This window comes from Podarcis tiliguerta (assembly GCF_965153285.1).
Source record: "Podarcis tiliguerta genome assembly, chromosome: 8".
In the NCBI taxonomy this organism is placed as follows: domain Eukaryota; kingdom Metazoa; phylum Chordata; class Lepidosauria; order Squamata; family Lacertidae; genus Podarcis; species Podarcis tiliguerta.
This window is the reverse complement of record NC_139541.1, coordinates 37,681,897-37,698,441: the sequence shown is the minus strand read 5'-3', so window position 1 is coordinate 37,698,441 and position 16,545 is coordinate 37,681,897. Positions and strand designations below refer to the sequence as shown.

The window sequence follows — 16,545 nt, the reverse complement described above, 5'->3', positions numbered from 1 at the left end:
CTGAGTGGGAAATGGGGAGCAAAAGCACAGCTGTGTGAAGAGAGAAAGTGTCTCTGTCGCTACTGCTGCCGGCTCCCTCTTGCCTCTGGGTGGATTGATATCTCCCTTCTCGCTCTATTGCCAAGCGCTTACTTAAGCATCACTGACTCGACTCATCCCTTTGGCTCTGCTGCTGGATCCCATTGTTGGTTTCGGGTATCAAGGGGATTAGAGGAGCTAATCAGGTATAAGAAGGAGTGGATTGCTGGTCTGCACTTCAGTGTCAAATTCTCATTTCATCATCCTCTTCTGCAATGGTTCAGCAGAGCTACACACAGAGCAAGGTCACCTCTAATGCGTACAGTGAGAAGGGCCTTGGGCTGTTTGCTTCAAAAGCCACAATCCAGGGGCTGCTAATCCGCTGCGCCTGGATAATGGCAATGGGTGCCATGGAAGCTACAGCCATAGGCAAGTTGTTGTTACAGGGCCATTGTTGATCAACAGAAAGAGACGTTGTCTCATTCTTTCTGATGTGTTTTTAGGACGGGTTTTTAAGAGTAAGAATCTATTGGCTTTTGTTTTTTATAAATTGTTTTTCTTTAAAAAAGCTTGTTGCTCTAGTGAATTATATTGTGCTTGTATTATATATATTATATTATGTGCCACTTTGAGTGCTAGGTTGACAGCAGGAATGCCATATGGGAGGGGATTTTATCCAATGCTAGTCCTACTCAAGGTAGACTCATTGACATTAATGGCAAGACTAATTTAGACCCATTAATTTCAGTGGGTCTATTCCGAGTAAAACTTAGTTTGATACTACCCTGTGTGTGCATACAGAAAAACACATTTATTTAAAAGCACTTACATAGCAATTCCTATTTCAAAAATATCCAAGCAGTGTATAATCTAACAAAACACTGAAATGTTAAAACAAAAGCACAAACTAAAACCAGTAAAATAGCAATATAAAAAGACATAAAAGCATACAAAAGCAAAACAGAAATTCAGAAAATTCAAACACTTAAAACAGTATTTTGGGTCAGATAAAGCCTGGGCAAAAGGGTAAGTCTTCAGGAGACATCTGCAGCAACAGACTGCTGCTGCTTCACATATGGCAAAGGAAAGAGTATCATCCATGCACACACACAAACACACACATACACACACAGCCAGGAGCTTAGTTGTGGATAGTAACACCAGCATCCTTCTCCAGATTCCCCAACCTTAAATTGTGTCCTTTGCAAACACCGATGCCCAAGACTTCTCTGGCTCCTCAGCAGTCAGATTACAGATTGAGGCATCACTCTGAACTTGATGCTCCGCTGCACGGGGCCCTGGTGCTCTGGAGTGGAAAACTGTTAAATGCACAGCTTCAGCACATGCAATATTTATCCTTCTAACAGTTTTATCCCTTTTACTAGTTATTTAAGAAGGATTTCATGGTGTCATTCCCTTTCTGCCACTAGAGCGTAAGGCTTTTTTGTGGCATCTTTGCACATTCTGAACTTCAGAGCTTGTGTGAATGTGTAAGTAACTAAGAGCAGAGTTATTGGTCTGGGTAGTGACAGGAGGACACACTTACTGCCCCTGTCGTCATCATCATCATCATCAGTTTATTTGCATTTCTGTTTTCCATAGTAAACTATGCTCAAAGCAATGTGATCCCAATAAAACAATGCATAAAATACACTCAGGTCCTAGTTTACGAACACAATGCATTCCTTGGAAATTATTTGTTAGGCGAGTGTTTGCGTAACCTGTCAACAATTTCCGTTCACATAACAAGTTGATTCTTTCCATTGATTCCTATGGGGGAAATTCTAATGCGTCCTCAATCACAGAATTTGTCATGCACACCTGTATAGTGAGGCTTGGGTACTAATTCCTTGTGTTCGGAAATGAACATAGCGAGTGTTTGTAAAGTGGGACTTGTGTGTAGTGTTTCAAGATAATTCACTAGCTATTTATAGGATATATTAGCAAAAGTTAAAAAGTAATAGAAACAACATTTCAGTAGGCTGGAATAAACCTTATTAATAAATTCAATATTACAGCAATATTAAGTGATAATAATGATTCAAACTAATATTTCATATTAAAGCATAACAATAGGAAACCTCAAAGCAGCAAAACTAGTATATCTTTTCCAGAGTCAATGTTCTTCCCAGCAAGAGCCCTTGAACAAGATCCCTGCCCTCCAGGCTAGGCAAGGCCACCATAGAGAAGCTGGGAGCTGGGTCTTGACAGAATTTGTATACAGATCACCCCATCTTCAGCAACTGGGTAGGGAAGGGGAAGAAGTTGCAAGGAGGTTTGTGCACTGAGCTGGGGCTGGATTAGATGGACTGCAGGGTGACTTCCAGCTCTCAAATCCTTTTATCCTTCGAGTAGCATGATAGCTGTATCAAACCTGAATGTTCAGAAGTTAGCAGCAGTTGCCAGGGAACAACCACAAGAGAGGGTTGTTGCCACTGTGTCCAGCTTGTGGGCTTCCCGGAGGCATCTGGTTGGTCACTGTGGGAAACAGGATGTTGGACCAGATAGACTTTTGATCTAATCCAACACGTCTGTCCTTGTGTTAGCAGGTGACAGCGAAAAGGGCCCGGGGCCATTATGCTTAATGATCACTGGGTATCTGAGCATTTCAGAGTCAAGGTTCACTTTCCAATGTTTCAACCACACTCCCCAGTGCAATTGCAATCGTAACGGATGCTTGCTAGCTGTGGGGATGGCAATGAATTGTTTATCTTTTCCAGCAACAGAATGTTGGGTTTAGATGCTGGGATAAATATAATCACAACAAAATCAGTAGATTATGCTAAAAAACACACATTTTTTGCCATTATGTCACCCACATTGTCTCACTGTTTGTAGCAGGCGTCCTAAAGTTTGCAACCTCCAACTTTTGAGCCTCAAGTACACGGCAGCTGAGTTTTTGGATACCCAGCTGAGCTATTCAGGAGAAAATTGGCTCAGTTAACCAAAAAGGTTTTAGGATGCATCAGACCAACCAAATGTCATTGGCTGAGAAATGTCTCTCCACAAATCAAACCCAGGGGGAAAGTAAGGGTACGCATGTATGAAGCGAGATGAGCGCTGCACCCCATAGTCCCCTTTGACTGGGCTTAACTGTCCAGGGGTCATTTACCTTTACCTTTTACCTGCATGTGACAGGAGGCACTGATTTTAACTTCTATGGTACACCCCCCAAGCCCTACAGGATCTGTCAGTGCTGACAATATTCCCATTAACCAAAAGTCCTGTAACTTTAATCCATGCACTTCTTTGTAGATCTAATATATTTGGGGGGAACCGTATCCTCTCCCTCCTTAATCGAGCACAAATTTACAGATGGAATTTTCAAATCCTACTCAGCAATATAGGCAACTGATAACAGTGGCTGGTGCCCACTGGGACTGGCAAGGCAGAGAGACCAGAGCCAGTGACAGGCAGAGCCAACTAACTCTAGTTTTGTTCCTATCCTCTTCCTTCCTGGTGAGTTCTACAAGGAGCATCACTGAAACTAAGGAGGAGGAAGCTGACAGGCAGGCCGGGGCTGGTTGGGGGCAGAGGTTGGTGGAGCACTGCCCTGCTCAGCCTAACGGAACAGCCTCCACTGCTGAGTAAGTGGCCTTGACAAAGTCATTGCCCATTGATGAAGTACTGGATTCTCAGTGAGGGTGGCAGATCAGTTAGAATAACAAAGAATAATGAGAAATGAGCGCAGACAAGGTGTTTGTGTGCGTGTGCATTTTTGTGTTTCCTCTTACCTAGTTTCTTTCTGCATCTAGTCCAGAAACCACTAGGTGTCACCCCAGTCCCAGCCTCCCACAGATACAGATGTGCATGCACGTACATATTCCCAGCCAAACTGCCCTCCAGTGATAGCTTTATATGAGAAATCTGATGCTCCAGGTTGGCCCTTCTGCTTTGCAGCTCACTGCACAGGCCTTGTTCAGTTATAGCAGAGGGTGGACTACTGGGCTGTGTGATATCTCAGAATGACATACTGCAGGCAGGCACAAGACATCTCATCCTGTCAGTCTGTCAGTCACTTTATTTACAAACTACTCTCCTGCACACATTATACTCAGCAGTTCATAACAAAGCACTGAGAAAACTACAAACACAAAAATAAATACAAATTAACTGCCATAGGAATTAGCAGTAGATTCAGTGTCCATCACTCACATTAGAGAGGGTTCCATGAAGAACAGCCTGTCATTTTTCTGACCACAGAGCCTTCTGCTACTTACCAAGATGACACTTGGGCCACATCCGCCCCATGCATCTAAAGCACTCTTAGAGCACAGTCACAGCTTCTGCCAAAGAATCCTGGGAACTGTAGTTTCCTAAGGGTGCTGAGAGTTGTTAGGCGACCCCTATTCCTCTCACAGAGCTACTATTGTGAGGCTGGTTTAACAATCAATCCCAGGAAGCTCTGGGGATGTAGCTCTGTGAGAGGAAGAGGGAATCTCCTGACAACTTTCATCCCCATCAATGAACTGCAGCTCCCAGGATTCCTTGGGGCAGAGTCATGACTGCTAAAGTGGCAAAGGAATCCTTTAAATGTATGGTGCAGATGTGGCCTTAGTCACAGTGAAAAGCACTTATTTGAAGAACTTACCTTGCATGCTTTGTTAATTAATTGTACCTCTATCCTTTTTGCAGATCGGGACCAAACCGCCCTGAACCAAGTAGTCGAGACCAACCACAGCATTTTGGAGGCCCCCCTCCACTTATCTCTCCTAAGCCTCAGCACCATCCTGTCCCCACTTCCCTCTGGAACCCTGTCTCCTTGATGGACACTTCTGAGGCACGAAGGATACAGGAAAGCCACCCTCTCCCAAGCCACAGCACCCAGTATGAGTCCAGTCGGCAAGCCATCCCCCTTGTGAAGGTCGAGCGGGTGTACTGTCCAGAGAAACTCGAGGAAGGGGCTAGGAAAAGAGAAGCCCTGGAGAAGTTCCAGCCTCCTCGGGACCCTGGCGGGGCAGAGCATAGTGGCTTTTCCCATGGGCCCTTCTTAGCAGAACTGGAAAAGTCCACACAGACCATATTGAACCAGCAGAGGGCCTCCCTCTCACAGGGTGGGCAGTTGGTTGACATGAGCTTGAACGCCAAGCCAGGCTCACCCTATCGGCATCCATTACCCAGAAGCCATGACCCCATGTATGTTTACGACGAGTTCTTGCAACAGCACCGGAAGTTGGTCAGCAAGCTGGACCTGGAGGAGAAAAGGCGGAGAGAAGCCCAGGAGAAAGGTCAGTGCACAGACCCTTTGTGGAAGGGCCTACAATACATCCAGCACTCCGGAATGCCTCCCCACCAAGTCTTGTTCCTGGAAAAGGGAAGGCTGCACAGAGTTTTTAAATGACTTCAGTTTTGGAAGTAGACGTCTCAGTCATCCTCAGGAAAATAGGAAACACAGGAAGCTGCCTTATATTGAGTTGGACCCTTGGTCCATCTAGTCCAGTGTTATATATGTACTAACTGGCAGCAGTTCTGCAGGTTTTCAGGCAGGGACTCGTTTCAGCTTTACCTGGAGCTAGTGCCAGGGATTGAATTGGGGACCTTCTGCATACAAGATAGTTGCTGTACCACTCAGCTAAGGCCCATCTTCTGCAGCTTTCTTACAGAGAGCACTAAATAACGTAACTGCAGAAAAGCAAAGGGAGGTGCTTAGAAGTGTCAGGAGGCCACACAGCCCTCGTGGGCTCTCAGGTGAAGGAAGTCTCGGCCAAAGAGTCCCTACAGCAGAGCTGTATGGTTTGGTTAGTACCAAGGAACTTGTGTGAAAAAGAAAAAGGTGTCCCTCCTTCAGATTTGATGTTTTCCCTTGTGCCAGGCTAGGGGCGGGGGGCATGGAGAGAAGCTCACAGCCAGTGTGTGCTTTGGTAGTAGGGACCCTGCTAGCCTCCAGGTGCCATTCTTTGTAGCCAGGTGTGGACTTGGCAGGGGCACTTTTTAAAAAACAACAACACACTTTTATGTTGTTATTTTAAAAAGCAGCACAGCACTGCAAACTTTGGTTGCTCAAGGCTTTTTTAGTAGGCATACAGAAATTCCTAAAAGTGGATTCAGGAACACATTTTCCTCATTGTGCTTACTTTCCAGTTCCCATTTGGAGTTGGAGACATGTCCAAACAGTAGGTTCAGGCACTCCTTGTCAAACACCTTGCTGTAAGCATTGTGTCACTACTGATTGATTATAAAAATGTAATACTTAGTATAATAGTAATATTTAAGTGGTTTTCTGCTAGAGATTAGTAGTATAATCTCTAGTAATCCAATCTAAATCCCACACCTGTCAGAATGCATCAAGAGATCCACTTCCATTTGGATCCTATTGTGTGGTGTCCGGAAAAAGCACCCTGTTCAAATTGTCCTCCTGACAGAGAAACCTGGAAGAGCAAATACTGAATACACCAGATTTTAGGAAGAGATCCACTGAAGCCGGATTAAAGTGTGTTGCTGCCTGAAGGATGAGTAAAAGGCTGTATCTGAGGCTGAGATATTCTACCCCTTGATTTGCATAAAGCTTCTCCAGTAGGCAAGTTGCCTCATTTGTCCCAAATTAAAAGCATGGCTTGAATTTGTAATGTCTAGAAGGAAGAGTGTAATGTTCAGGGAAAACCAGCCTTTTTGGGGTTTTATCAAAGCCCCGGTAGCTTGGATCACATATCAGAAATGGATTGACCCTCTAACGTGGCAGGCTGCTTCCTTTCCCCCCACCCACTTTGCCTGCCTTGGGCACACTGTCCAAGTTGCTCCATAAATCCTGCCTCCAGTTAATAAATGATGAACTGAGACTAATAAAGCAGCTTTAAATATTAATCTGGAATGTAAAACCAGAGTGGGATTAGCAAACAGGAAAAAAGCAAGGCACTTAGTTGGGAAAGGTGAGTTTCGCACACAGGGTCTGCAGTTTCCATTGTGTGATGTTACTGTTTTCTACTTGTAGCTGCTCACATCCCTTTGGGCATAAGTCAGCTTGTTCTCTCTGCCTTCTAGATGCCTCCTTCTTCTTTGGCTGCCCCACTAACCTATGCCAGCTAGCATCATGGTTAGCTGCTGTGCCACTGGGAGCATGTGATGGTGGCATGCCAGAGCATTAACAGTGGCTGCTCCTGCAGTACACAGATGCGCTCACTGCAAAGACTGGGAAGCATGAAGGACTGAATCTAGGAATCTGGCATGCAAGCCTGTTCAGTACTGGGAAGAGTCCTGGCCTGATCATTAGCACCCCACCATGTTCATCTGCCTAGCACCTCCTGGTTGCCACATGCGCACAAGGCAACCAGGCTTCTCACTGTTTAGCAGGTGCTTCAGAGCACCAGGGCATTCACAGCCAACTGCCTCCTTTTATGGGCACAGCAGCCATACATCCAAGGGACCACAGCACAGTCATTGCATTGCACAAGCAGCTGGCTTCCACCTGCCTACCTTCTGAGCTTTTCATTTCATTTTTTTCTGGTCAAATTTGATCTTGTTTTGTATAACTGCGTTTTTTGCAGGAGGCAGAATACAAACAAACCTCAGTAGGATTCTGTGCCTGTTTTCCCCAGACATGTATCTGTACAGGAGGCTGGTATCTTTCCTGAATCAGAGGCCCAGAGAACATAGTCTGTTGCCCTTGCTGTAACATTATCTGGCTCTGCCTGCGCACTCAGAACAGTGATGACAATTCATTCAGCTGCTCCTGAGAACAACCCACTAGGATGCAAACAGCCCTTATGGTTGGGCCCAGTTTTTACTCTAAACCATATTCCATTATAGACTAGATAGTGTCTCTTAGCCACAGGAAAACAAAAACAAAACAAGGTTGTGATGGTGCTAGGTAAAACATTTGCAGCTTCCCTCAACCTTCAAGTTGGCCTTCTCTGCTTTATTATGTACAGGTTACTACTATGATCTGGATGACTCTTATGATGAGAGCGATGAAGAGGAAGTACGAGCCCACCTGCGATGTGTTGCAGAACAACCCCCATTAAAGTTGGACACCTCCTCTGAGGTAAGCCCCACCTCTTACTTCACATAATACTATGGACTAATTCTGGTCCATAATGATTTGCAAGAGTTGACAAGTCTAGCTGCACCAGGTAAGATCACTTGCTAACCTAAAACCAAGAACTGAACTTTGCTAACATCACACTATTATCTGTCTTTTAGAGCAAATATGCTTGAGTTGAGGGACGCGGGTGGCGCTGTGGGTTAAACCACAGAGCCTAGGACTTGCTGATCAGAAGGTCGGCAGTTCGAATCCCCGTGACAGGGTGAGCTGTCGTTGCTCGGTCCCTGCTCCTGCCAACCTAGCAGTTTGAAAGCACATCAAAGTGCAAGTAGATAAATAGGTACCGCTCCGGCGGGAAAGTAAACGGCGTTTCCGTGTGCTGCTCTGGTTCACCAGAAGCGGCTTAGTCATGCTGGCCACATGACCCGGAAGCTGTACGCTGGCTCCCTCGGACAATAAAGCGAGATGAGCGCCGCAACCCCAGAGTCGGCCACGACTGGACCTAATGGTCAGGGGTCCCTTTACCTTTTATGCTTGAGTTGAAAAGTGGGTGTCTGTGATGTTCCAAATATAAATGATTTGTTCAATATCTCAGGGCAAATTCCAATCAGTGCCACAAATCCCAAGTTCTTGCAAGCGACACTTTCCCCCTACCCCCAGCTCTGTGTATTTTTCCAGGCTGAGGACTGAATGCTGATCTCAGCCTGGAAAAGCTCCTAGAGTTGAAGGAGGAAGTAAAAAAGAGTGACTCTCTTCCCACTTCCTCCTTCAACTCTATTGATGCTTCAGTCACTGCCTTCTGAGTCTCAAGAGGGAAGAGCACAGAGTAAAGAGCCAGCAGGAGTGCGGAGGCTCAAATGCAGTTTATCACTTTTTTTTATTAAAGAGGTAGCAACAGTAGTACATATTAGCTACTGCACACCCTTCCTACCCACCTTCCCAATAAATGGGCACTGGTATACTGTATTATCTCTTTTTAAAAATTCAAAGCATATTTTCACTTGCATGTTTTGGCAGAAAGAGGATTTTAAAAACAACAACAAATGGTTATCTAGTGCTCTGTTTGTGTGAATGGGTGGGTGTTTTGTATGTGAGGCGGGAGAGAGAGAAGTGGCGGTAATGGATGTCTCAACTACCCTCACCCACTCTTATCACTCCACAAGGAATGCAGTTCAAAAAGTTTGCCCACCCATAAGTGAAGCACAAGCACATTCTACCTATTTTTCCTTCTTCTTCTTCTTTTTTTGGCTGTCTGAATATTGTCAAGTATTTGGATAGGCCATTGATAACTTACCTCCTTTTCTGTGCAGTTGGCATACTGTAAGGAATTAGGCAGCTAGGTGTTTCTCTTGAAAAGAGAATCCTTTACTGAGCAATGCAGACTTCCTGTGGTTTCTTTAAACAAAATGATAGCAAATACTTCACCTTAGAACTAATATCATGGAAACACTGGTTGATGTATACCTTTAAGCAAAAGAAACCATCTGAATGAGCATCCCTTTGTTACGCTCTTCCAGAAACTGGAGTTCCTACAGCTTTTTGGACTGACCACCCAACAACAGAAGGAGGAGCTGCTGACTCAAAAGCGGAGGAAACGGCGGAGAATGTTGCGAGAGAGGAGCCCCTCGCCACCTAGCGTCCAGAATAAACGCCAGACACCCTCTCCTCGTTTTGTGCTCTCAACACGTTACAGCCCTGATGAAATGAACAACAGCCCAAACTTTGAGGAGAAGAAGAGATTCCTTACCACCTTCAATTTAACCCACATTACTGCTGAGAAACGGAAAGGTGAGTATTGGTTTGTGGGAAGATGGGTAGAAGATCTTCCAGGATGTGAGGGAAGTTTAAGTGGGTCTGGTAAGTTCAAAGGCCATACAGAGGAGCATCTCACTTCTGTACCTTTTGGAATCTGTTGAACAAACTGCAGTCTGCAAGCCAGTGTGTCCAAGGAATGCAGAAAAAATCATGCACTTTTGTTTAAACTTGTATATGAGGGTCAAGCGTCATGTGAAATGGCCTCTTGGAAATTGGACTGTAGGCCACTTGACTTCTCAAAGCCTCATCTTCCAGAAGCAACCCACATTACAACTAAAGGAAAAGTGTGGATCTGGCCTTTGTCTAGTGCCAAAACCTGCTGCTGCCCTGCAGTTGTTACACGGCATTGTCTTAAGAAAGAGAGAACAGCCTGGTAGTATTGGTGTAGCATTGTGATGAACAGCATGGGCTAGGGACTACCAAGAAGTATCTTCAGATCTCAGCTTAACCTTAAACTCAATATTCTGGTGCTTAACAGCATATGGGCAGCTGGTACAAGCTTTTGAGTTCAAGGCCCTTAACAAATTAGGTCCAGGCTATCTTAAGGACTGCCTGATCCCTTATATCCCTACACAATCACTGAACTATTGTGGGGTGTATATGTTAGTGTTCCCCCATGGCTCAGATGCATGGCTTGTAACTATTAGAAGCCATGCATTCACTTTTGTGGATCCAAGCCTGTGGAAATCCCTTCTAACTGAAATTAGACAGGCATCTTCCTTGCTGAAATGTCAGGCACATGACTTAGGCTTTCTTGGTCCAGCAGGCATTTTAAGGTAGTGTTTAGTTTTTGCAATGAATTTCTATTGTTTTATTTTCCGCGAAGGTTATTTTTATGTGCATCCCATAGAAATGCTCATGATTAAGCGGTTTATGTGTCTTAAATTAGAAAAAAATACAATAAAATACAGGTCTTTATAGCACAGTTGTGAGGATTAGTGATGATATGTGTGTGATGCTTTGGTAACTCTTAAAAAGTGCAGTATATTTTCTGAGAAAGTATGTGGTGTTTGATTTTCTTATTAAGAGCCAAGAGCAAAAAACGAGCAGGCTTTACTAACCAGGAGTGGAGAGAGCTGCTCTCTGGGACTGTGCATCAGTCCGGCCTCTTTCATTTTGCCTCTGAGCAAAAGCCAGTTTTGCTCACTGCTTCTCATTTTTCAGATACAGAGAAGCTGGTGGAGATGTTCCATGCCATGAAACAGAAAAGTGCCTCCACAGCAGTATCAGTGAAAACCTCCCCACGGGACAGTCCTAGTAGCGTCCAACCTGGTAAGTGGCTATAAATGGCAACTGTGTGACAGCAAGGGATTGATGCCTTCTTGGCTGGGGCTTCTTGAGGCTGAAAGATGTCCCAGTGGACTTGATTATCCTTGTCTGTGACTTTCTGCTAGGGTAAACCAGGCAGATTAAGTCCAGGGAGACGTTTTGAGTGCCCGATTACAGGAGTGTTGTTTGTCTGCCAAAACAGAACATGTGGTGTGCTTACAATAACTGGATCTGCAACACAAACCAGTACACATTTACTCAAAAGTAAGCCCCACTGATTTCAATGAGGCGTACTTCTAAGTATGTATAAAATGAGTTGCAGCTGCCGCCAGACTTTACAGAAACCTCAAAGGGAGGGGTGGGAGTGCCCCTTGTGTCTCATTATCTCCAACTGCTTCTTAAATAACCCAACAATAGGCACATGCCAGAAGCTGCAAGCTCAGGAGGGCTGGGTTGCATGTAACTTCCTACACTGCTCACACAGTTTTGGTGGGAGGTATTTGCATCTTTTTATTTTATGTAAAAGCATTTTTAAACCATTTAATATTTCAAAAATCTCTAAGGAGTGTAAGCTATTTACAGTGTAAAAATATCCATTAAAACAAAAATACAACTTAAAACCAATAAGAAAGTATAAAATGCCCATTTTGTCACTGCCCTATTATTTTGTGTAGGGTGCAGAGTGTAATTTCTACGTGAAAGTACAGAGCTCTACAAGGGCAGGCAGTAACCTGGTTGTTCAGGGCTTTACAGAGGTTGTGTGCCACCCCCACCCCATCTCTGCCAAGCAGTAGGAAGATTCCAGGGAGTTGCAGGCACTCACCTAGCGTTGTGTTTCCATTGGGAAATCAAGGCACAAGAAGACTAGTGTCTTTAAGAAATGTTTTATTTTACACATATTTACACCTAAAGCCTTCAGTGGAGGGGTTCTCTTACTGAGAGAAGTGAAGTTACAGGGAAATGGGCACAGGGCAGTGGCACCCTCCCTGTGAAATGCTCTCCCATCAGATGTAAAGGAGATAAATAACCATACAACTTATAAAAGACATCTGAAGGCAGCCCTGTATTGGGAGGTTTTTAATGTTTGGTGTTTTATTATGTTTTTATGTGTGCTGGAAGCTGCCAAGGGTGGCTGGGGAATAAACAAAACTTATTAATAATAATTTATTACTATACCCAAAGAGCATCCCCCATGGCTCCTCTGATAGCTACAGCAAGCTTGGGTCCAAAGCAGCAGCCAGTCATAGCACCCAGTCTGTTGATGCAACCTCCTCCAGCCAGTGCTTCATGGAGTTCTTCCCAACTTCCTTCTTCTTGTTGCCAGCACACCTTGCAAAACCAATGAAACAAAAAACAAAACAAAAAACAAAAAAAACCCTCTCCTTCCATCTGCTCACCCACCCAACCTTCCCCAGACCTGGTTGTTTTTTTTTACAGGACACATTTTTCCTGTGTGATGTCACACCTCCTGTAACCTCCCCCTCCCAACACTGTTGTTTCTTTTGCTAACACACAGCTGCAGGTGGAGGGGCAAGGACAGCACCTGCATGGTCAATTGTTCTTTAATTGCCTGGCACTTAATTCTCCTTCTAATCGCATTCAGCCTGTAATTTAAATCTAATGTCTGGCATCTTCCCTTCATACTCCAAAAAATCAGCTAAATTCTACCCCTTTATTCATTTCCAGCATTCACTAACTCTAGCAGTTCTGAGTGTCCTTGCACCCCCAAACTCTGTTACCCCAGATCTGTAGCGTGCCAAGCGCGCATTAGCACGCTTCCTCAAATGAGGCAGCTTATTTGTGCACACAGATTTGCTTGCCTTGAGCAAAGTTGTTGTTTCCTCCCATGTTCAAAGAGAGTCTTGTAGCTACCTCAAGGTAAATTTTGCAGTATTCTTGCAGCAGAGCAACCAAGGGATAACATGTCAGCTGAGTACAAGTCCCAATTTGCACTTGACAATATGTCATCAAAGGCATTGTAAGCGTCTATTATTTTAGGAAAGAAACAAATACTCACCCAAGTTATGCATCCCAACTGAAGGAGTGTTTCTGTTCTATTTCTTTATGCCAGAGAATTAACAGTAACTCCACAGAGTGCAAAATGGTAATTTGTTTTTCAGAACCCTTTTGTTCAGTCACGGAACTCTTGACAAAGGGAATTTATATCGAAGCAGCACTGTGGCTGCCCCGAGTGACTTTGTTTGTTTTTCTTTCTTTCCCAAAGAGCCACAAGTACAGCAAACTGCTGTGGATTCAGAGAAACCAGTCAGCATTGCTGCTGCTTCGCTGCCAGACTCTCAGAAGACAGCTGAGCCCAGCAGAATGGAACAGCTGCGACCGCATGAGTTTCCAAGGTCCAAGGAGCCGGCTCCTATCTCTGCAGAGAAGCCTAAGTTGAGCGATGGGCACATGGCCAAGAAAAGCCTGAGCATCCTTAACTATGTCCGAGGTTCTTTGCCGAAGGACATCCCTGTGCCGTTATCACACAGTATGAATGGGAAGAACAAGCCATGGGAGCCCTTTATAGCCGAGGAGTTTGCACATCAATTCCACGAGTCTGTGCTGCAGTCCACACAGAAAGCGTTGCAGAAACACAAAGGTAATGACAACTTGTAGGAGGCAAGTAGTGCCAACATCTTGCCAGAGATATATGTGATTGAGTGATAAGGGAAATGCACAGGACTTTTGGCTTATGAGGGTCAGTTTTTGAGCCCAGTTTGGGATTGGTTTCCTTGCTGCTTGCATAATTCAAGTTTTGGATATGCAGATTTTACATGGATTCATTTTAGATAGGCCAAGACTCTACACAATCCAGTTTCAATGTTTAGTAAAGCCATTGTGGGGATAGTTGCTTGAAGTACGTTCAATGCGTAGTGCATTCCAAATAGGGGAAAAAATAGTGATCATTATGGGGAACAGAATCAGTGGAGTGCCTGGTATAGATTTCAACCCAATTCATACTTGGAACAAATGTTGTATGCCCACATAAAACTGTTTACAGACATTTAATATTTTCGGTATTATCATTTGCTTCTCTTGCTAGAATAGCCTGAATGTTTTTCAGTAGGCAGTAGTAAATATGATAACTTCATGAAATGCCCTGGAAATACAGCTCACATAGTGAAAAGCTCATTAATTTCAGTGGACAGAAGTGCAGAATATAAAGTTGTTACAGTGTGTTGGCAGCAGCTGTTAGTCAAAAGCGAAATAAAAAAAATTAAGGCAGCCAATAGGAGATACCAATTCAGCAGCTGAAGGTATGGGCCATAAATGTTTTCACTGACTAGGTCTGAGAGATAGTAAAATCCCCTGAAAACGTCTCTTGTACTGAATACAGAGCATTAATCTTGGTGACATACCTTTCCTCCGAGATAACATCTTGAGTAGAAATTGTTAAAACTGTTAATGTCCCTTTCAGCAGTCCTATTTTGAAAGAGGTGGTGGGATATTTCTTGGGCACTTGATTTAAGCTTGGCCATCTGAACTCTTAAATTCTTCTCTACGTCTGACTGCTCTGTGACCTTGACAAGTCTTTTGGTCCTTCCCCCTCCCCAGAATTCCTCAATGGTTTCCCTTTTTATTTCCTTTACACTTCCCCTGAGTGTGTGTGGACTCCATCATTTGGGTCTTGCTTTTAATAGTTCCTTGTGGGTGATACTTGTAATTGTAGTTGGAACTAATTCTGCACAAATATTGGAGCAAGTTGCAACGATGGGTTAATGTGATATGGAAGAGCTTGATGCAAAATTACTTCTTGCAGAGAATTTGCTTTTTCTAGCAGTGTATGTGTCTAGGCTTCTTCATTTGCTTTAGCTTAACTTATCTTCCACTGTGGGTGCAGGTGCTTACAACCACCTGGATCTCATCCCAGAGCAATAGTGCATTTTTTCCAGAGTATGGGTAATCCACACCCTTGATATGTAAGTGGGGAGGTGGGCAATATACTTCAACCATCTTACCTTGTATTGACGTAAACATTTTGAAGTTTAAGTGCAGCTGGTCCTAACACAGAAATTAGTCAAAAGGGACATGCAATGCAGATGTTTTACCTCTTGCAATGCTGCCTTCTAGGAAATGCAGTGGCACACTCCGCAGAGCAGAACCACAAAGTTGATGCCTCCATTCATTATAACATTCCGGAGTTGCAGACTTCAAGTTGGGTGTCTCTGCCACAGCAGAATGGCCAGAAAGACTCTCAGCATAAGGGTTTCATACCCCCAGAGCATGAAAAGGTCTCTGACTCAGAAGAGGAGGAAGAGGAGGAGGAAGAGGAGTATCCCAGACCCAAATGGCAGGGGATTGAAGCCATCTTTGAGGCTTACCAAGAACATATAGAAGGTAAGCTGCACTGATTCAGGAGATCCCTTGCCTCAAGTTGTTTCCCAGTGATGCAAAGGGAAAAAAGTTGGAGCAGGCTATTGCTGTTTACTTTGCTCCAATCTTAGCTATTCCTGTGTGAACATATGCTTATGTGTTCTTTGTCAAGATCAGAAGAGTGTTTTGTCCTGGTAAGAAACACCCTGTGCTTTGTGGACACAAAGTTGCCTAGGATCAGTTTTTCCTTTTCTGTTAAGAGATTTATTGTACAGTCAAACCCCGGTTGTCGAATGTAATCCGTTTCAGAAGCCCCTTCGGCTTTGGAAATGTTCGACAACCAAGGCACGGCTTCTGATTGGTTGCAGGAGCTTCCTGCACTCAAGTGGAAGTCACATTCGACATTTGGCTTCCAAAAAATGTTTGAAAACTGGAGCATTTACTTCCAGGTTTTTGGCGTTTGGGAGCCGAAACGTTTGACTGTACTATTTTAAGTTCCTCAGTGCCCTTCATTTCTTGAGAAGCATCTTTCATAGTTTAAGACAGGGCAAATTTCAAGATACTTTACAGTACTGAGTTTTTAAGACTACAGATGCTCTCCACTTCAGTTTCACTGGTCTGATTGCATAGTGCAAGCATGCAAGCTCCCAAGAGAGACAGCCACTGCTTGGCTTACCATGCTGTCTGAACGTGGGTTCGTGGTTGAGTTCTCTCCAGGCTAACCATGAGCTTTTTAAATCAAGGTTTGTCCTATTATTTACAGCTCATTGTTTTTCCAGGAGAGCTAAACCATGAGGTTTGGGTTCATATGACTCAGTAAGCCAAACCATAGGTTAGTATATCAGCAGAACAACCAGGGCAGGGGAGGAAGAAAGCAGCCACACTCTTCTCTCTAGGAGCCTGCATGCTCATGCATTTGCACTAAGCCGTGGTCTGGCTTAGTGTGATATACAAACCAGGCCTCTTGCATGAGTACCAGTAGTTTGTCAGGAACCTAGCCTGGTACTGAAAAGTGACAAATTCTCTAAATTTGATTGCAGAGCAAAATTTGGAACGACAAGTGCTGCAAACCCAGTGCAGACGCTTGGAGGCCCAGCACTACAATCTCAGTCTGACTGCAGAACAACTATCGCACGCTATGACGGTGAGTG

The 16,545-nt window shown here is 44.3% G+C and overlaps 1 protein-coding gene across 13 annotated transcripts in view; it reads left to right on the top strand.

Annotated features, from left to right (window-relative positions):
• The window catches only part of GSE1 (Gse1 coiled-coil protein), a 425,723-nt gene that overhangs the window by 404,622 nt on the left and 4,556 nt on the right, over positions 1–16,545 (top strand). For all 13 annotated transcript variants that reach the window (XM_083451810.1, XM_083451805.1, XM_083451799.1 and 10 more), the window contains 7 exons: positions 4,654–5,246; positions 7,884–7,996; positions 9,514–9,784; positions 10,976–11,083; positions 13,305–13,679; positions 15,152–15,418; positions 16,435–16,538. In XM_083451810.1, coding sequence (XP_083307936.1) covers positions 4,654–5,246; positions 7,884–7,996; positions 9,514–9,784; positions 10,976–11,083; positions 13,305–13,679; positions 15,152–15,418; positions 16,435–16,538 — 1,831 coding nt within the window. The remainder of the gene's footprint in view (positions 1–4,653; positions 5,247–7,883; positions 7,997–9,513; positions 9,785–10,975; positions 11,084–13,304; positions 13,680–15,151; positions 15,419–16,434; positions 16,539–16,545) is intronic.